The sequence below is a fragment of the Saccostrea cucullata genome, unplaced genomic scaffold (genome assembly GCF_032062105.1).
Source record: "Saccostrea cucullata isolate Sc308-1 unplaced genomic scaffold, CSIRO_AGI_Scuc_v1 ctg6041, whole genome shotgun sequence".
Taxonomy (NCBI): domain Eukaryota; kingdom Metazoa; phylum Mollusca; class Bivalvia; order Ostreida; family Ostreidae; genus Saccostrea; species Saccostrea cuccullata.
This window is the reverse complement of record NW_026929230.1, coordinates 13,745-35,643: the sequence shown is the minus strand read 5'-3', so window position 1 is coordinate 35,643 and position 21,899 is coordinate 13,745. Positions and strand designations below refer to the sequence as shown.

Genomic DNA, 21,899 nt, shown 5'->3' with positions numbered 1-21,899 from the left:
ATATGAGTACCGGTAATATATCATCAGATGTAGAACAGCTAAAATTAAGTTTAGGTCTCTTACAAGAAAATCTAACATTGATTGGTACTGATCATGAATCAATGTCTGAAAGAATAGAGAACCTTCAGTCTTACTCAATGACAACTGATATCAATATATTAAATATGAATAGCACAATTAAAGAAATCAAGGAAAATGTCAAGCAGATAAATGATACGTTATATAAAAGTAAAAGTGATATGGCGATAGAAAAAGGAAACAGTGATAAGAGAATTGTTTTACTGGAGACAGATCTTCGTCAGTGTAACTCGAGGCTGCAGACAATTATGGATGAAAATGCTCAAAAATATACCACGTTAGAAAACAAATTAAACCTTCTTTCCAAAGAGCATATGGACATTGAAGGAAAGTATAAAGAGCTACTGAAAAGAATGTCAGAAACAGAGATGGAGATAAAAGAACAAGGGCAGACAGGTGCGCGCCTTGAAAAGTCAAGTAAAGAGAACATCAACTATATGGAAAAAAGTAGAAATCACGTCACACTGGGGTAAGGCGACAATTCTAATCGTCAAATGTGATAATTATGTTGCAAATTTTTATTACTTTTTAATTTAAAAGTGCGAGTTACTTAGCATCCCATTAAAAATGATTATGTGATAATGATTAAATTTGACGCAATAGAGTATCAATCCATATATATCTATAATTACTTCTTGATACGTTACATTATTGTTCTCACCTCATCTTTATTTCTTAAAGATTAAATAATTGTACAACGCTAGATCAAGATTACAATAAAAGCGTTGTATTTCTCCGCGTATATTCTTTTTTACATACTTTTTGTTTTAATTTCTGTTTTAGTGGATATCATTTTGGTGATCATAATTCTTATTTTGCTGATCACGATCACTGCTATGACAAAAGGAAGCAGCAATGTAATGTATTTTTAGAATACTATTATAAAAAAAAACACATTTAATTTTCATAAAATATAAAATACTAGTACCAATTCATTGTAGTTGACATGCATATCTGTCCTTTAATTTATGAAGCGGTTACGATTGATCTATGAAATTTATTTTAAATTTTCTTTCCTCTTGCCCTAATTCAGAGAAACACAGGTGTTGGTTTTGCGCCTGATAAAGGCGAGGTCATCCAATTGGAAAAGAAACCAGCTGTGGTCAGCTTTAATCCTTTTTCATCTGAAGCCCACAAGAGACTGGCAGATCTCTTTCTTGATGATTACCATTACATCATCGTACACAGTTCTCAAGACATATCAAAAATCCAATCTAAGGTAGAAGCATAGATTTAATCATTATCTTTGAAAAAAAAACCCAAAGTATCATTAACGTTAAAAACGTAAAACTAAACGTTTAATTTTAAGCTTAAAGTTTAAATCCAATTAGGTTGTTTACCTCTTTGTGGATGTTAACGATCGCAATATCATTTTGGAGGCCGAGACAGAGACCCAACAAATCAAAAGGGAAACCGTAGAAACCATAAGGCGTATTGGAGGTACTTTAATCCGTTCGTGAGCATTTTATGACCTATTTACTGTTTATGCCTTAATACTTTGTCCAATTATGCTTATCAAAATTTATTTTTATGACATTCGGTATGAAAAATTTGTGATACATGGTATAATTGTTTGATACATGCACCTTTAATGAAGATTTATGCTTTTAATGCTTAATGCTTAATACCCTTGCTTCTTGATTTCAACAGGTACGCCAGTTGTGATTTACAGACTGCACTCAGAATCTAGGAATCTAGAAAATGGAAAGCTCTATTCGGACAAATTAACCTCAATACAGAGTCATCCACTTTTGCGAGACCTCTCATCAAAGAACTGTGTACTTAGTATTGACAGAGTATTCACTGAATATCAACGAACTCATCTGCTGAATTTCTTACTCTAAAAGTACTCTAAAAAATTTATATATTCCAGTCTTGAATATAATTCGGAAAATGATACTTAAAAAATGATCACTAAATGATACCCCCCCCGCCTCCCATATGGTTATAACTGGTGAAAAAGTCCATGTTTTCCTGTGGCCGGGAAACCCAAAATATGTGTCGGATCAAAAAGAAAAATAGAAGGTGCACAATGGCAATATGTAATAAAGATTCTGTGCACGTTTCATCAAATTTCATTCAGTGGTATAAGAGGAGTTGCGGTACAGACGGACGGACGGAATTAACGATTACTATACCTCCCGCTTTTCAAGCGGGGGTATGATAAAACATATTTATGTAGACATGCAACGTATTTATTTCAACATGCATCTAATTTATGTCAACATGCATCTAATTTATGTCAACATGCAAGATATTTATATAGACATGCAAATTATTTATGTCAACATTTTAGATAGTTATGTCAACATGTGAGATAATTATGTCAACATTCAAGATAATTGTGTCAACATGCGGCTTATTTATGTCAACATGCAAGGAATTATGTTAACATGTAAGATATGTAAAATGATATGCAACTTAATATCTTTCACCTTGATATAAATATCTTGTATATGAATATGTAAATGTTATTATAATTATCTTGCATGTGAACATAAATATCTTGCATGTCTACATAATTATCTTGCATGTGAACATTAGTATCTTGCATGATAATATAATATGCTTGCGTGTTCACATAAATAAGTTGCATGTCTACATAATTAACTCGCATGCTGACGTAAACTTTTTGCATGTCTACATAAATATTACGCATGGTAACATAAGTTAACCGCATCTTGCATAATGATGTTTCATCTTGCATCTACGATGTCAGAATCGGGCTTACGTACGTGATTTTAATCATATTAAAATGATATTCTCTCACAAGATGTGTAACTTGCATGTAAAAAAAATATCTTGCATGTCAACATAATTAACTTGCATGTTGATATATTTTCTTGCATGTTAACTTTATTTATCTTGCATGTAGGGGACAGAAATATACCACCATAGTCAGATCTTACTTTGACCCAATTAAAAGTATATTGCAATTGATCTCACCTCGGATTTCAGAGAATGTTTCTTCTGCTCACAGTTATTTTTGTTAAATTGTACTTTTGAGTACTAGTTTGTTTTCTGTTTCTCATCTTTAAAATTCATTGATCAAATTTATTTATGCGAATACATACATGTATAAACAAAATAACAATGGAATTGGTATTGCACGTCCGTCAGCAAACATATTTTGATTTCTTTACATTCCTTTTTTTCATACATTATGACAATTATATTACGCAAAAAGACGACAGATCGAAATATGAAGTTTGACAGATATATGAACTGTATTTAGAACCTCGCTTATGTATTATTTAGAGAACGAGACGGGTTCTGTATCGTAGATACAAATTTGGGGGTGGAGACGAGTGCGCGAGCACGAGTCTCCACCCCCAAATTTGTATCTACGATACAGAACCTGTCGAGTTCTCTAAATGATTTGTGACACGATCAATCAAAAATAGCTCCGCCCACTTTATAACTTTGCAGCATCCAAACTTCCGCCAGAGTTCTGTAGATGAGGCCCCGACGGGGAGTGCGCATCCGCAGTATATATATTTTCACGGAAAACGTAAAATTCGGTCAGATTAGTTTTGACAATTTAACGGGGTAGACGTAATCGAGTGATAGTCAGTCTTAATGGATAAGGTGGAGGATTTAACCGTCATTGTTGTGATCTATTAAATTGAAGATGGAGATTTATCATAAATTTATTTCACTGAGGGGTCTTAAAATCCCGGTTTATCTAGATTAACAAAAACAGGATTTACAGAAAATTCTTCGATGGACTTTGATGTCACGGATTTTTATTTTCAAATTGAATTGCGACATTAAGAGACGTATGGCTGTCGTCAGCGAGAAGGATTTTAAAAAATAAAAACGCGGAAAAAATGGACTTGAATGATTTTGCACGAGGAGAGTGGATGTTTTCCGTTATTGCTAATTTTCCGTTTCCTTTGGAGCGAAATTACGTACAGAGGATGTTTTCCGTTATTACGAAGTTTCCTTTTACTTTGGATCGAAATTACGTGTAAATTCTGTGTGGAATAAGTTTTTAAAAAGTGATTGAGAAATTTTGACATTTTACATTCTCAGGAAAATACCGGGTATTTCTCCAAAATTTATAATAGGAAAATATCAGCATTTACTATTTGTACGTGTTTTTGCTTAATTGAATCAGATTTATTTTTAGACCGTGCTGTATTTTAGATACAGAATAGTTGGCAAATACAATGCTGTATACATGGCTAATACAGAACGGAAAGTAGCTCTGCCCACCACAGTCCCGTTCTGTATTGCTAATACAGAACAGTAAACTTCAAAGAAAAACACCGCTATCGTGTCACAAGAAGAAAATATGGGACAATGTTTAAAAAAACCCAGATCCGATCCGATAAGGTAAATTTGCTACATAAGTTCGTTTAAAGTTTGTTACCTGTGATCAAAGAGGCACCCAAATAATTAACTACTATGATGAATATATTCCGACATGCGAACGAAAACCAATATCCCATTTTTAGAAAAAATAAAATAAAAAATGGATATGGTTTGTGCATTAGAAATAGAGAAATCTTTAAAAAAAAATACACATATATTTAATTATTTAGCAACTGCTTTCAAATTAAAAGAGAACTGGTACATGTTAAAAATCTTGAAATTGAAAACTTAATTTTAAATTATTAATTTTTTTTCAGTCAGAGAAATGACACAAGCCAAACAAACTTTTTAATAATACCTGAATAATTATCAATTAGCTGCAACAGGAGTCAAAGGATAACAAAATTATAAGAATGGAGTATTATTCGTCAAACTTGTTCTTAACATTGCAATAATATGTCATTTAATAATAATTCAATCTCATCCATAGAGTGCTTATTTAAATGTCACATTTGTACAAGTTCGAGTGATTGATTGATTGATTGTGTATTTTTTAACATCCCTCCCGAGAATTTTCCACTGGAGACGCCATCAATTGCCAGTGTCCTATACTCGCTACGCAGGATCACTGAGCAGGGAGGGATCTTTTTCGTGCTAGAACCCACTGGGACAACGGACCTCGGTTCATACGGTCTCACCCGAAGGACCTGTCTCCACGTCCTGCAGTGGGATTCGAACCCGCGACAAAAAGGATCAATTCCTTACTCCACGACTCAAGAGCAGACGCTCTTACCACGTGGGCGACCAAGATCAAGTGAAGATAACGAACATTCATCGATCTCATAAAATCTACATAAAAAATTGTGAGCAGGGCAAAAAACACGAATCTAGAAAGTCATGATGTGGAAATGTACATGACGTAGATAAATAAACTCTGTAATTATTTTTAATAGTTGTAATATACATTAATATCAATTTCTCTCATAATTTGTTCATATTTATATCAAGACATTTTTATGCTGTATATAATAGCAATTATAAGTGTTTATTAATTTCATTTTTGAATAAACGTTTTTTATTCTTATCATAATTAACATTAGCGACTAGCTGCTATTGCTGGAATGTGAAGCTTACTCATCATCCCCATACACACCAAAATATACTTTTATTTCTGTACATGACGTTTCTAATCATGGGCGAATAGAATAACTTAAAGAAGTCAGTGTCTTACATACTCCTATTTTACTTATAAGTTGGTTTTTTAAATAAAATATTTTGATGAAAATTACAAAATTATAAAACATGCATTAGGATTCCATATGCGAATCAAATGGAGATAAGGAATAGTATTCAAGATCAAAAGTTCATAAAGGAATGGACAACAGGAGCAGAGCAAACACGGATCTACAAAACATAAGAGGTGGGATCACGTGCCATGGAAGAGTGAGCATCCCCTGCCGACCGGTCAAATCCGCCGTGTGCTCCTTGTCATGATCGGGAAATAACGGAAAATCCGTCGTCAATTCAGTGTATAAATAATGGACTAACAATTAGTATGAAAAACGTCAGCCAGCATTTGACTAAATGATAAATTGTATTTGCTGACAAGGTCATTGTATGTACCACAGAACTTAAAAAATGATGACTTTAAACGAGACTGTTGATATTCTTGTTTCATCAACTTGTTCGTCAATAATTTACCTCGTTTTTCAAATTTTTTCACACGTAGGTATGTTCTTGCATATTGAATCAACTGAGATATATAAACTCCGTAGGCAGGTAATGAAGGAGAATTGTTGATCAATACTCAGAACATACTCTAGATGACAACTGTTTCAGTGTGGGACGGTATTCTATGTAGGTCAGTTTACTGGAGTACAGAAGACCGTCCTCTAGTGTCCTGGAGTCGTGATTCTCTTCCCAGCTTACCAGATCCTAGGGACCCCTACATGCCTAAGAACTCCAGCCCCCTGAAAGACCCCATTCAATACGCCTTGGGGTGTCTGAAGGGGCCCATCTCCTGTTGAAGAAGAGGACAGCATTCTAGGTACCCTAGATTATTTGGCCCAAGGGATACTGCTCCTAAAAGCATTTCCTGACTGGTGTCCCTCCATTTAATGATCAGGCCCCGGAGCTGGTGTTCCAGAACATCCTAAACAGAGGTCTGTATCAACAAAAACATGTATCAATCACTTATGAATTTTCTTTGGATTTTATAATTATGATGTCAGTGAGAAGTAAAATATGTGCCTGTAGAGATTCAACTGTAACAGTGATTTATGTTCTATAGATATCCCATGGCCATGGGAAGATGAGAAACCATTATCCGTAGATATGTTATTGTATTGACCTCTAACACAGCTGTGTTAATTGTAGATGTCCCATATCCTGGAAAAGATGAGGAACCATTATCTGTAAATATTTCAGTATATTGACCTCTAACACAGCTGTATAAATTGTAGATATCCTATGTCCAGGAGAAGATGAGGAACCATTATCAGAGAATGCTAAGTCAGCCATTGATGTACTTCTGATAATGGACCCCAAGAAAGACCAAAGAACAGCGGCCAGTAACTGTAGTAACAGTACACCCAATGACAGGAGGAAGAGAGATGTGACAAACCAACATAACTACTGCAAAAATATCCCCCCCCCCTCCTTAATGCTTTGTGAAAGAAATAAAAATAAATTATCCTGTAAATTAGCCTCATTTACAGTAAAATAAAAGATGAAAAGAAAAATGACATTCATTCAAATTTAGTTCATACTACTCAGCTGAATATTGACATCATTTGTGAAGATGGAAATTTTGCGAATGCGATGGATATTTTGAGAGTTATCTCTATTGGTACAGGATAAGGGTGCCGAGAGAGATTGTCCAAACTACAGTTTCAGGAGCTTACACTACATCAAAGTAAAAGGAAAAAAATTACACACGACACAGTAGATCACTTACTTTTTGCGACACTTTATTTTCGCGAGATAGTCATTGACTCTTGATTAGCGAGACAAAATTTTCATGAATTGTGGTTATTGCTGTATATAATCTTAGGAAATACTATTATAAGTGAAAAATAAATCTTTGCGAGCACACTTTCTCGCGTAATTGCGTAAAAATAAAGTTCTCACCAATAAAAAGTGATTTACAGTATATATAATCTTCCTGCTGGCATAGGGTGACCTTTGTTTACGATTTTTGACTGTAGAATTTGATTGATTAGTAATTATTGTGTCTGCTTCATTACAGCGATGGTAGAACATATTTATGATAGATTGATCAGTAATTATTGTGTCTGTTCCATAACAGAGGTGGTAACACATATATATAATAGATTATTCAGTAATTATTGTGTCTGCACCATTACAGAGGTGGTAGAACATATTTATAATATCTTGATCAGTAATTATTGCCCGGCTCTATTACAGAGGTGAGGAGGATGGCCTTCTTTGACTCTGTGGACTGGGAGAACCTGCTGGAGGTGGAGCCCCCATTTGTCCCCCAACCTGAGGGGGACGAGGACACTACATACTTCGAAGGTCAGTATAATATAATAAACTTAATAAATTACTGGAGGTGGAGCCCCAGTTTTCCCCTCAACCTGAGGACGATGGGGACACCACGTACTTCGAAAGTCAGTATAATATAATAATATAACGTACAACTGCTAGAGGTGGAGCCCCCATTTGTGCCCCAACCTGAGGGGATGAGGACACCACATTCTTCGACGTAGGTCAGTTTAAATAAACTGAATATTAAATAACTGGAGGTGGATAACCCATTTATCCCCCAACCTGAGTGGGACGAGGACACTACATGTATACTTTGAAGGTCAGTATAAATAAACGACTGAAAATTTCACTTTAATTTTAAGCTACAAAGTAAAGTAATTGTAACAGCTAACATTGACTGAAGAATCATGTTATACAGATAGAAGAAAGTTATAATAGAAGCTATTTTGTTATAATTATTCATTATTTTATACTGATGTAACAGAGTTACAAAGAGTTAAGTATTAATTGCAATGTTAGTGATAAAATCCTCCAGACAATGTACTACACATAGTACAAAATATTACTCAAATATTTCATAGGTTTCAAATTAATATTGTAACAAAGGTACTGAGATTATAGAAATTTAATCATATGATGTATTAAAAATCATACCATTTATAAAAGTGATATTTTTAATAATATTTCTGTGAGAAATTTGAAAATCCAAAAGGTTGAAGTATAAGTATTTACTTTCATACACTGAAGATGACAAAGATTTCATGGAAAAATTCTATTTTTATATTTTTTTCATTTTTTTTTTCAGCGCAGAACTCTCAACAAGATCTCTAACAAAGATACTGTAATGTAGACAATTATAGAATGGTGCTGGTATAGATCTCTGACAAATTTACAAAGACTTTTATACAGTAATGTACACACTATATAGCATGGTGCTGGATGTTGGAAATAGACAACAGTAAATAGATGTGATATTATTCAGTACACTACATTTTACAAATGTATAAGATGATATTATTAGAGCACAAGGCATTGCTGCTACGATCTCTTATGTCTGTAACATTTGATTTGAATAACTGGATTCTGTTTAATACAAACGAATTTTTATGGTTTTCTTAAAAATATCGAATTATTTTCATAAGACCTGTATTTTGTTTTTGTGAATAGTTTAAAGCATAGTCTCACAAAAAAATATTAAACTATCAAATTATATTATTTACAGATTTTCAAGATCACATACACTTGATTAGTATGAATTGGTCAAGAATAAATTCAGAAATGCTGCTAAAACAGCGCAATAGACAACTCTTTGATAGGAGAAGTAAAGGAGGGCAAATTCGTTTATTTCTACTTAGTATCTGTATCACTAGTATACTTTCTTGTAATATTTATGTAGCTACATAATCAGAAATTTCTAGTCATATTTTAGACATAATCTACTTATTAGTACTTGTAAACTGTAAATCATGATATTTATTTCTTCAAGATAGTTATTTTCAATATTTTGTAAATGAAACATTTTCACAAAAACTGTTATATATATTTTACCTTGAAGTATACACACTCGTATGTGAAATAAAATTTTGTTATCAGATCAGCTAGCAAATGAAAATCATCTTCAGTATATTTTTTCCCTTATTTTTAAAATAATGTGTTTTGTCTTACTAATATTTTACCATTTTAGAAAAAAAAAATTCAGAGAATATTTATACATAAATATTTTGTAAATACATGTTAGTTTAATCAAAATATCCTCTATTAATGAGTTCTATTTTTGCAAAGGTATAATCATATTCTAGACACAGTGTTTAGAAGCAGGGTATGTATTAGGAATTTTAAAGCCATGGTGTACTTAGTCTCAGAATTCCTTAAGACTCTCTTATAAAAGTGGTTGATATTCTAAATGATACAGATAACTCAAGACAAAAAGTTATCCATGTCAACTTACACTTAAGTTGTAAAATTGCATTTTCATACGTGTTCACTTTTCATGGTCCCATACTTAATGTTTGCGATAAGGAAGACAAGTTTACAATGACTGTTAAAAAAAGAGTTAAAATACATAACTTTGAAAAGGATTGAAAAATAATAACTCTGTTCATTTTTATATAGTCATATACGATATAAAAATGAACAGACTCGTACTTACACATATACTCAAATGTAAAAGCAATCATAGGTTTTAATGCAACGGAATGATAGAGAAAAATCATTGTAATAAATTTCAAGGAAGAAAGTTGACATTTTGTATTGATTGGCATTGGCTGAAATGGTTTTTATACTGCATATGAATTTCAAATTTTCTCTATATATGATCTGTTAAATCTGATACTTAAGAGAACATTTCTCTACAATTGGTGATCAAATGTTGAATGCAATGGTATGGTTATCCTACAAGTAGCAATTTATCATAATTTTTCTTATGCTATGAAATATGATGATGAAATGGATCACAGTAATCAAACTCACAATACCATGAATACAAATTGGGAGCAGGGCAAACACAAGCACATGGATCAGGTGCCATGAAGGAGTAAGCATCCACTGTCAACTGGTCACACCACAGTGTGCCCCTTGTCATAATCGGGCAAACAGAAATATCTGAAGAACTCAAAAAATTATGGCAAAACAATCTATAGAAAAAACGCCAGTCAATATTCATCCTGATGATAGATTAATTGTATCGAACATGAAATACATGGAAATACATGGAGATTATGAACAGTTTTCTAGCTAAAAGTCCATTAAACAATACAAAATTGGAACAAATCAAGACCAGGAATGTGCCTATCCGCGTGTGCTCCTTGTCATGATGGGGAAAAGCCAAAACATCCATCCACAATTGTGTGTAAATAATTGCCTTAGTATGACTTAATAAATAGTATTTGCTGACATGGTCATAGTACTTGCATACTATTTTTGTTACATCAACTTGTTTGACAATAAATTACCTCGCCTTAGGAATTGTTCATAGAGCATGTTCTTGCGTATTAAATCAACTGAGATATATAAACTCCGTATGCAGGTGATGAAGGTATATTGCTGATAAGTAAGGGAAGTTGACGATAGAAAAGTTAGTCATCACGTTTATCATATATCTTGGTAGGTAGATTACCATTGACTTCTATTGTCAAGTAAAATATCCAAATATGAAATAGATATGTCAGACTCTGTGGTATCTTTTATTTCAAGTTCACCGGAATATTGTTTCGACAATAGAATGGAAAATACCATTGTTAATTGACAATGTGTCATCGATATATCTCAAGGTTGAGTTAAAGGCCATAACATTTTTTTTTTTCACATATGAGATTTTAAACAAATCCTTCCTCATATGATAGCAAAAAATAAGCCTGTTAATAACGAGGCGTAATTGGTATCCATGGAGATTCCAGTAGATTGTTAGAAGACATGGTCCCGCGGCCCTCAGACTGAGATGAACTCACTTCTGAACCCAGTCGCACTTTTTGCTATATATTACTTTGGTAAAAGTAAGACTGAGATCAAAAGTGAGCTTGTCTAAGCTTTTTGGCCGTGGAACCTGATCTCCAAATTTACATAAATATTATCAATCAGAAACTCAAGCATCTTTTTAATATCATATTAAGAGTAGTGCACAGTTCCATTTTTATTGGAAAACAGCTGTCAATGACATATAAAAAAACTGGACTTTGCTTTATCGTGTGGGAATGGTTACATATACATTGTACAGTTGAAAATTCTTAAGTTTTCATGCTGTTGATTCTGGAAAAGTTTTTTGATTTCAAATTTTCTAAAAATTCTTGGACTTTGTAAGTATCTACTTCTAATTTACACGCTTTTTGTTGCACAGCACTCCCGGAATTTTCTTCTTTTATGTTGTTCATATTATAATGAGGAGTAAAGAGGCTTGATAGAGCATTTAGGAACCCCCTTTATATATATCTTTGTAGGGTTTTTTTTGTGTGTGAAGTTTTGGAATCTATGATAGATATAGCAACCTTGGAAACTGCCCACTTGCGCTTTTCAGAAAATGTGAACAGTACACTGAAGTCATTTTTAGAAGTGAGGTCATCACCTGCAGGGTTATCTGTTTGAATGCACTACTGTATAAACCGATTAGAATTTCGTTAATTTTGTCTAGGACTGGAATAAATGTTTTTTGTACATGTATATATTTATGAGTGATTGCAGAAATGTAGAAAATATTTGTATGTAGAGTTTGTTCTTAAATTGCTTTCCAAATCAACTTGGAGACATAAATTCTAAATGAAGGTATAAAATTGTATATCGTAACATAAAAAAGGCCTAAGGGAAATTTAGAATAGATTGATTGATTGTATGTTGTTTAACGCCCCTCTCGAGAATTTTTCACTCATATGGAGATGTCACCAATTGCTGACTGAGAGCTGCAAATTTTGTCCTATGCTTGACACACCAAAACATCAGAAGTGGGATCAGGTGCCATGGAGGAGTGCGCATCTCCTGCTGACCGGTCACATCCGCCGTGTTCTCCTTGTCATGATCGAGAAATATTGGAAAAATCTGTCGTCAATTCAGTGTATCGATAACGGACTAACATGGTCATTTAACTGATCATTGAACCAAACTTACGAAATGATGACTTTAAACAAGACTACTGATATTCTTGTTTCATCAACTGGGTTGTTAATAATTTATCTCGTTTTAGGAATTGTTTATATGAAGAGCATGCTCTTGCGTTTAGAAAAGTCGAAGTCATAACGTTTTTTAAAAAAAAGATCTTAATTTACCATTAATGCTCTTTTCTTACAAAATATTAAATGTGAAACAAATGTCAGACTAACGTATGTATAGTATCTTTTATTTCGATTTAAATGGATATGTCGGATCAAGATAGAATTTATGAAAATGAATATTGATAATTAAGAAAACGTAGTCGATATACCTTATTGCTAAAATGAAGTCCACTTCGTGTTCTAAGATCCTACTGATGTAAGCTTACCAGTATTGGGATTCCACTTTTCCCCTTAATAAGAATAGCAGCATAATCTAAATATAATATCATAGAGTGCCGATGGATAGACAAAGTAAATCTTCTGATACTTTGCCCAATCTCTGGAAGTTTACCTGCTCATTAAAGTAAGCTTTTATAACCCTGCAATGAGCCGTTCTTATTATTAATAACATGCTCCTGTTATTTTTGTTTCATCAACTTGTTTTTCAATAATTTTTCTCGTGTTAGAAATTGTCCATACGTAAAGCATGCTCTAGCGTATCGAATCAATCGAGATATATTAACGGCACCTATACCCTTTTCACTTGAACATAACATTTGTTTATTTCTTACAAGGACCGGTACTCATTCTCTATCCAGAGTTATCTTCCGCTACGCTGACATGTGGGAGAGAAGACAACTCTGATAGATTGATAGATTTATTGTTTAACGCCGAGTCGGCAATTTTTCAGCCATATTTCGGCGGAAACTCTGGATAGAGAATGGACCGCTACTATGATCTCAGCAAAAAATGATTTCTGGATATTGTATAATTTAATAAAACGGATGGTGACTTGTGCTGTTCTTGTCCCTTTTTTTTTATATATGTTCTGTATACTGACTTTTCTGTGCGAAATTAGTTCCGTTAAAATCTTGACGAAATCTATTTGAAACTGAAACTGGATGAATACTAGTATATACGAGGGCTGTCCCAAAATTCCGTAGACAAGCGTTGTTTTGTAGGAACCCTATGTCATACATTCGTAAAACTTCGTATATAAATTAAACCATCAATATTTAATAAATTTATGGACAAATATGGAGAAACTACACAAATTATTCCACTTTAAAAGACACATTTCATTGTCTGGTGTAGGAAGGCGGCGCAATACCCAAAAACTGCAATTAAAATTTGGTATATTATATTTAAAATACTACGAAAAAGTGATTACTATCTTCTATTTTTTTGAATGGAAGTAAAAATTCTCAATATTGTTTCATTAATTATATTTTCTCAAATTTTGGTGTTAATGCTTTGATAAATATTAATTTTATAACGTTTTATTTACATGGGGTTGAGATCCGACTTTTTGAAAAATGGCGGCTACCTTGATACAGGCGGCGCACTGGACTATGCTCATGTGTTTTGATCCTGAATTCACTCTTACAGAAATGTACAAGTCATAAATGCTTGGTAGATTAAGAAACTTTTTCTCGTCCTTAGTATTTAAAATGACTAAAACGGTTTCTCTATGTATGTGTGAATAACAGTAACTAAAATAAAAGATACGGCTAAGAAATGAGCAGGAGTTCCATTGTGCAACTCCATAACAGAAAACAGACGAAAAGCCCGAAAAAATAGCGTTTTCAAATAACTATTATTTAATACCTGTACATGAATATACACTGTTTACATATTTTAATGTTTGATCATATCGTAGTAATTAAGATATTTCACACTTATAACTATAACCGTTTCGTGTAATTTAAGAATTTGAATCTGGTAATTGAAATATTTCCTTAAAAAAAACTGAACCGTTGACATGTATTTTTTGACGTTGCAGATTGCTCCGGGTGTTAAATATCGATATCACTTTAAATCTTATAACTCGAAAAGTTTTCAAGTAAACATGATAAAACTTCGAAATTTATCTGCCAGGAACACGCTTTATCCATCCTAAAAAATTTATTCAGATACATTAATTTCTTTAAAAGAAATGAGCTCAGTCTACGAAATTTTGGGACAACCCTCGTATTTTACGCAAGAACGGCAGGCCCTTAGGAACCATTTCAGTGGGGGCGGGGGCTATATTTTTTTCAGTTGTGGGCACTTTCAACCACCAAATATTCCTTGACAAGCAAAACACATTTTTTACGGCCATGAAATATCATATATTCATTTTCCTCCGTGACAATGGCTTATTAACTTGACACCTTATACATTTAAGCTTTTCACATTTAGATGCGATTGTCTTATCCAATATTGAAATATTACGTCCAACACACATTTATGTTTTTTTTGTATGAGGCGATGCTGTTAATTAAGTGATAATATACCGCTTTTATTTGACTCTCTTTCGCTTAAAATATTTAGGCAAACCATTTTCTTCCTAGTTTCATACCAAACATATCAACATTATATATAAAAAACAACAAAACAAAACAACAAAAAAAAAAAAAACCAAACGAAACAAAAAAAAAATATTTGACTGGCATCTTTGCCTGTCCCCACACAACTTGTTTGAAGTTTGAAAAGGGGGGGGGGGGGGGGGTCAGCCAGAAAAAAAATCAATTTACCTTAAAAAATCTCAACCAAAGAAAAAAAGGGGGTGGGTGGGTGGGGGGCGGGGGGGGGGGGCAGTCTTCTTTCAGGATCAAAATTTCTTAATCAGCACAGTACACTGCCTTATTCTTTTGTCCTTTAGTGCAAGAATTTGACTTAGCTGCAGATCTGTAGCTCTCCGAAAAAAATATATTGATAGACCGGAGAGCTACAGTTCCACCCATTGAAAAAAATGTATATTTATTGCGCACAAAAAAGTGCGCTCGGTTCTCGATTTATTTCTCCATCTTTTTAAAACTGTATTCTCAAAATATTACTAACCGTGTGTTCCTAACATATTCTTTAGATGTTTCCACAACCAAACATTCTTCATAATTGTTGATAATAGTCCTCCTGACCCTGATATTGTAATCATCGAACATTTCGCTTATTTATAGCCTACTGCCATTTTGGTTTCAAAGATAATTCGGTCCAATTTGCTTCGTTCGGATGCCAATTACGAGAGTACTTGATAGAAGATAAAGAAATTTTTTTGAAATTTTTCCTTATTTACAATTGAGGTAAGAATTTTAAAGAATTAATCAAGAACCGAGCGCACTTTTTTGTGCGCAATAAATATACGGTTTTTTCAATGGGTAGCACGGTAGCTCTCCGGTCTATCAATATATTTTTTTCGGAGAGCTACAGATCTGCAGCTAGAATTTGACTATGCTGCAAAATAAAAAAATGTGTATGTGTTTGCGTGGAGGGGTGGGGGGGGGGTGGGCGGACTTTCAATGTACCCCCCACCCCCATTGCTACTTGCGTGCGACTATAATGGCCAATATTTTTCTTTAAAAGCAGAAATATTTGTGTTTGCTTATTAACTTAATTTTAACTTATGATCACTTTCCCTAGAGTCATGTTAGGATTATGATATAAAGTCTTATCTCAATTTCAACGGAACTTTAAGAAATTAATGTCGAGATATGAGGGGTATTTTAATACATGTATCAAAGTTGAAGATTTCAACGCAACACATGACTTATTTATTTCATATCATGAATTCAATAGTCAGTGAAATATATTTCACGTTCATTAAAGTTTTTATAGATTTTAAACATCTTCATAACTTTTGGAAATTACACCCATAACCACTTGTCACTTATACTTTTTGCTCTATCAGTGATGTATTCTCAAGAGATGCACATGTAGCCATATATCTGGCATTAACCAGAAATTCGTACGTCTTTTCGCTTAATCTATAGTTTTTTTTTCTTTTGTTTTTAAATATCTTCATTCATAATATCACTGTCGATGTAATATTGTTAATTTCTTTAACATTGGGTATAATGCTTTTAGGAAAAGTCTACAACAGCTGTATTTAATTTCTCAACATATTGCAATAATACAGGTTCGAGTGGGATATCATTCATTCATTTCATCGGAACAATTTAGAAAATTTGAAACAATAGAAATTTTTACCATACAGTTCCTTTGAATGTATAAATATGATCATTTTAAATTAGTTTTCGAAACAAAAATTATTTTTAGCAAAATGTGTCGTAGCATCCCCATCCTCCGTATTTTTTGTTCTTTTTTCCCTTAGCATATTCTCTTACTGTTAATTTAGTAAAACAAAATATTTATTGTTGGTGTAGAAGATTTGGATCTCCCATGTTACCAGTATCTCTATTCAATCAAAGAGGGATTATGTTTCTTAGCTTTAACTTTTACCGGTGTTTTTATTCGAAGATTTTTTTTTGGTTTGTCTACCCCCCCCCCCCCCCCCGTTTTTTTTTTAACACAAATTGACAGTTCACCGAAGGCTGGCTTAATCGGGGTACATCAGCATGATTAAGTATGGTTTAAAATTAAAATGTCTAAATACATTTTAAATTATGGTAGACATAAATTTTTCAGGAAAAAGTAGCGCTTATAAGAACGGTAATTACTATATGTGCATAGATCTCTCGCTCCCTCTTTTCTCTCTATCTCTCTCTCTGAAAAAAAATTACATGTATATGGAATATACCTTTTAATATTAAGACTTCTTAACATGAATTCAAATTTAAGCATTTGTAAATTGCTCAGAAAACAAAGATGCAGCATTTTCAATTTATTCATGCATCGACATGGTTTAAACGCTGTTCTTATCTCCATATCCTTCCTAGCAATGTGCATGTCCAATGTCCCGTATATCAACATCAAGTTAAATACTTAAAAATTATAAATTTACGTACTATAAAATAGTAATAAATGTCCTCAGTTAATTTAAAATTTTTTTTACACTTTGAAATTCAATTTTATTTCTAGTTCACGAAACGCAGTCAACTAAAACTTACTCCCGTGTTTACAATACCGCGACTTTGACGTCGTTTTCTGAGCATTGTGACGTCAAGAGATAAAAGCCCTTTTCTCATGACAGCAGTCTTGTTAATTGACATTACGTCTTTGATATACATAAAAGTCGAGTATTTTCTTTTTATGTATAAGTTTTAGATAAAATCTCACTTTGTGTGAATACAAAAATAGATCTGCTAATAACGGAGTGCAATTGGTAGCCATTGGCATTCAAATAGATTGTTGGAAGACCTATCTCCAAAAACCACATAGATATTGTCGAACTGAAATTCCAGCATCTTTTAAATATCAAATTCAGAATACTTGTGTGTATACAATTACGATAAATCTATCATAAAAATCGTTAAGCAAGATAATTTTGCAAATAACAAATGACAAGGTCACTGATTCACGAGTTCTACTTTTATTGAAAAAGCAGTTGTCAATGATGTAAAAAAGACTGGAATTTGATTCGTCGTGGGGATTGGTTGCATATAGTAACATACAGTTGAAAAAATCGTAGGTTTCTTGCTGTCAATTTTGGTGAAGTTTCCAATTTTCAAAAAGTTCTTTGGAATTTGCAAGTAAAACCGCTATCAATAAAGTACCAATATCTCGGCCTCCCAGCTTCATCTTTTAATATTATCTACAAGCTATTGAGTGAAATTACACTGATTTTTCATAAGACCTAAGGTTACAGCAAACATTGCATTATTGCAGAAAGGAATGCATTCTGGAAATATGTGTACATTCATTCAAGTAAAAAGATTTTTAGAAAATATGTCGGTATTCAGAAATATAGTCTTTTTATATTATAAGAAAAAACTTATTCATGAAATTAATAATTTCACTGTTAAATTGAAGCTAGGATAACAAACAATATTCAATATTAAAGTCTATAAAACAATACAAAATAGAAACAGAGTAAACACGGACCTCCAAAACATCAGAGGTGGGATCAGGTGTCATTGAAAAGAGAGCATTCCCTGCCAATTGGTCACACCGCCGTGTGCTCCTTGTCATCATCGGGAAATAACGGAAAAATCCATCGTCAATACAATGTAAAATTAACGAACTGACAATAAGAATGAAAAACGTCAGTCAACATTTGACCCAATGATAAAATTTTATTCGCTGACAAGGTCATTGTATCGACCATAAAACTTACAAAAAGATGACTTTAAATAAGTCCGCTGATATTCTTGTTTCATTAACTTGTTTGGCAATAATTTAACTCATTTTAGAAATTTTTAATACGTACTGTAGATCATGCTCTTGTACATCAAATCATCTGAGAAATATAAACTTCGTATGTAGGTGATGACGGTATATTGCTGCATAAGTAAGGGAAGTTGACGATAGAAAAAATAAGGTTAAGTCAAGTTAAATGTGTGTTTTGACGACTTTGATAACTGTAGCGAATTCACCCCTTTTTGACACTAAAGTTTTGAGAGTCCCTTGTGGCGTTCCTGTTATGTACTAGCATATAGTATTTCGCGTTGAAGGACACCCTTGCATTAAATTATATGACACTTTCTTTTCAAAACAAGTTATTAAATCATTTAAATATTCATTTCAAGGAGTATGATACAAAAAGAAAAATAAAGAAATGCACTCTTAAATCACCCACCCATATTTTCTAAATTCTGTCATATTATTTAATATTTCAGACGTCTTGCCAGTGAGATGGAATGTGCTGAACTTAGAAATTTGATCGTTTGAATGACCAACCCGGCGAGAAGGAAGGGGAAATTACTATCCATCCACTTCTGATTTGCACCATTTCTTGTTGCACAGTACTCCTTCACTGACGTTCATAGTTTAGTGCGAGTAAAGAAAGAGGCTAGATAGAGCATTTAATGGAACCTGCTATGTATCTTTGTTTGTAGGGATTTCTGTGAAGTTTTGATTATACATTTTTTTTCCAATATAGATATTGCAACCATTGAAATTTCCCACTGACGCTTTTCAGAAAATGTGAACAGTGCACTGAGTTTAGTTTTAGATCTAAGGGTCATCACCAAAGTTATCTGTCCGCATGCACCTCTGTATAATTCAACGATAAAAATTTCGTTAACAGGTCAAAAAAATATTTATACCGATCTATTGTTGGTCGTTTAACCTGGTTCCTACATGGAAACATTACAAGGACATCCTCTGAGCATGCGCCATTTTTATTCAAAAAGCAATAGAACAGACAGGAGATATATAAGGACATCAAGGTTAGTCACATTTCATTTATAAGCTAATTTCTCCTCCAATTCCAGTAAATTATTAGTATATAGTCTTTACTGAAAAAAAAAGTAAATCAGTGACTGCAGGCTGTGTCAGTTACATATTTTATGAGGTACATACTGATAAATTATGTTAATTAATTGTTATATAGCTTTAAACATCAATATACACTATTATTGTTCATTTTTCATTTTGAGATAACCTGTTTCCACTTGTACTAGAATAATCAGATATTTCAAACTATAACTCCTTACAAAGTTTTGCTTTATTTCTTTGGTATTTTGTACATAAAACTAGTTACGACTACTAAAAGTTTCACACGTGAATTTTAAAAATTAATTTCTTTTTTTAAAAAGTTATAATGATCAAAAAACAATTTTGCAAAAAGAAGAAAGGAATTTATTTCAAAGAAAATAAATCAATTCCCTTATTGTTTAGTTATTTTATTTTTGAGAACCAAATCTGAAATGAATCTACATGTCCATTTCTATTAAACTACTAAGTATCTCAAATTTGGAAGGTGACCTCCAGATTTTAAGATTATAAGTTAGCGTTTAAAATTCTTTCTTAAAGAGTAATAATCAATATACGCTCAAATCTGAATCCATCTAAAAGTAAATGTTTTGGAAATTCCTTCAAAAACCCGGGTGCCATATTCTGAAATGATTAACTTGTATTCATAAAAGTGTCAAAACTCCAAATGTTTTCAAGAAACAAGTAAAACAAAGGTAGCAATGCAATGTTTAAATGATTTTCAATAATATGTATTTAATTTTGTGTATGTATATTTATGATGTTTAAATCAAGTTATTTATATACTTAAAAAAAAAATAAAGTGTACCAATTATATTCTACTTTAAATCTATTCATTACTTTCCAATGAAGGTAAAATAAACAACATCACGCTATTTGGTATAGCAACGACATGTAGCAGCTTTATTGTACAAATAACATTGTAAAATATGAAACATCATAATTGTATACATGTATATCGTAATGTTAGATTGAATGAATATAGATAAAATTTGATCTTGTATCGTGCACTGCGTGTCGTCCTTGGCATTTAACAACTATTCACTATTGGGAGTTTCCTGCACTGATTATTCAGTCTGTTCTTCATGGGGGCAAATGAAGGTAGAAAAAAAGACATTTTTCTGCAAGAAAAAAAGCTCTCTGAATTTTTTCATAAAGGATGACTGCACTTAACGCTGTATTTAGGGTTTCTTCGATTACTTCTGTTGATTTTAAATCTTAACTTTATATATTTAGTACAGAATCATGTCAATTTGACACCCAATTTAACTTGAAAAAATAATTTTAGACTGTAATACAGTAATTAATTTCATGTGTTTTGTCCTTACGGTTTTACGAATACAGAGCATTTACACTTAGCTGCCCTTGATTGTACATTATTTATGTATGAGAGGCGGAGCTAACATCATAAGAATGAATCTAAATTTAGACTGGATGAATAACAATGACATGTATTTAAATATAAGAGATCTATATTTTCCATCTTCCTTTTTATTCTGTATTATGGCACAAGTAAAATATTTACAAAGGTTTAAAGCGTGTGAGCGTGAGCCCATCCATGTAAGTAAAGAATATTTTAAATCGATGGCTGACTATTTAACGTGTTCGACTACAGTGCCCTAGTTAGCTCAAAACATGCTACCAATAAGTCACGTGACGGAATTTAGTATTCACAACGTGTCCCAGTTCGGTTACAATAGATAGAGCCAGTGTAAGAAGAAGCATTTTTTCTCTTTTTAACCATGAGCGCATGTTCGTCTATTATTCTCCTTTGAACACAACATTATTTGTGCAAATATACAACAACTGTTAAAAGGAGAACAATAGAAAAACATGCGCTGACTATGTAAAAAAAGTGGGCGTCCTCATTATCGTACGGAGATTGAAGAAATTGTGGCGACCCCCGCCTTAGAAAACAAATTCATACATCGTAAATACATACTTTTATTTATTGTAATCAAGTAAAGTTGTAGATTAGATGATCATTTCTGCAATTGAAAGAAAAATATCTGTTTTAAAAGTTTATTTTGACGCAAATTTCGCATATCCTTAAGTGCAGCCATCCTTTATCAAAGTGCCCCGTTCATATTTTGGAATATTAGTGGATGCGTGCATTAGATATGAAAGAAAATTACTTTTTTGAAAAAGGGTGTGGTCATTTATTTG

General features: G+C 32.8%; 1 protein-coding gene across 1 annotated transcript; it reads left to right on the top strand.

The window, feature by feature from the left end:
• The first annotated feature begins 461 nt into the window (after positions 1 to 461).
• LOC134280177 (uncharacterized) lies at positions 462 to 1,922 on the top strand. Its single transcript, XM_062762603.1, has 5 exons — positions 462 to 547; positions 862 to 935; positions 1,112 to 1,297; positions 1,410 to 1,518; positions 1,729 to 1,922. The coding sequence occupies exons 2-5, from the start codon at positions 915 to 917 to the stop codon at positions 1,920 to 1,922; spliced, it is 510 nt and encodes a 169-aa protein (XP_062618587.1). The 5' UTR covers positions 462 to 547; positions 862 to 914.
• Positions 1,923 to 21,899: the final 19,977 nt, after the last annotated feature.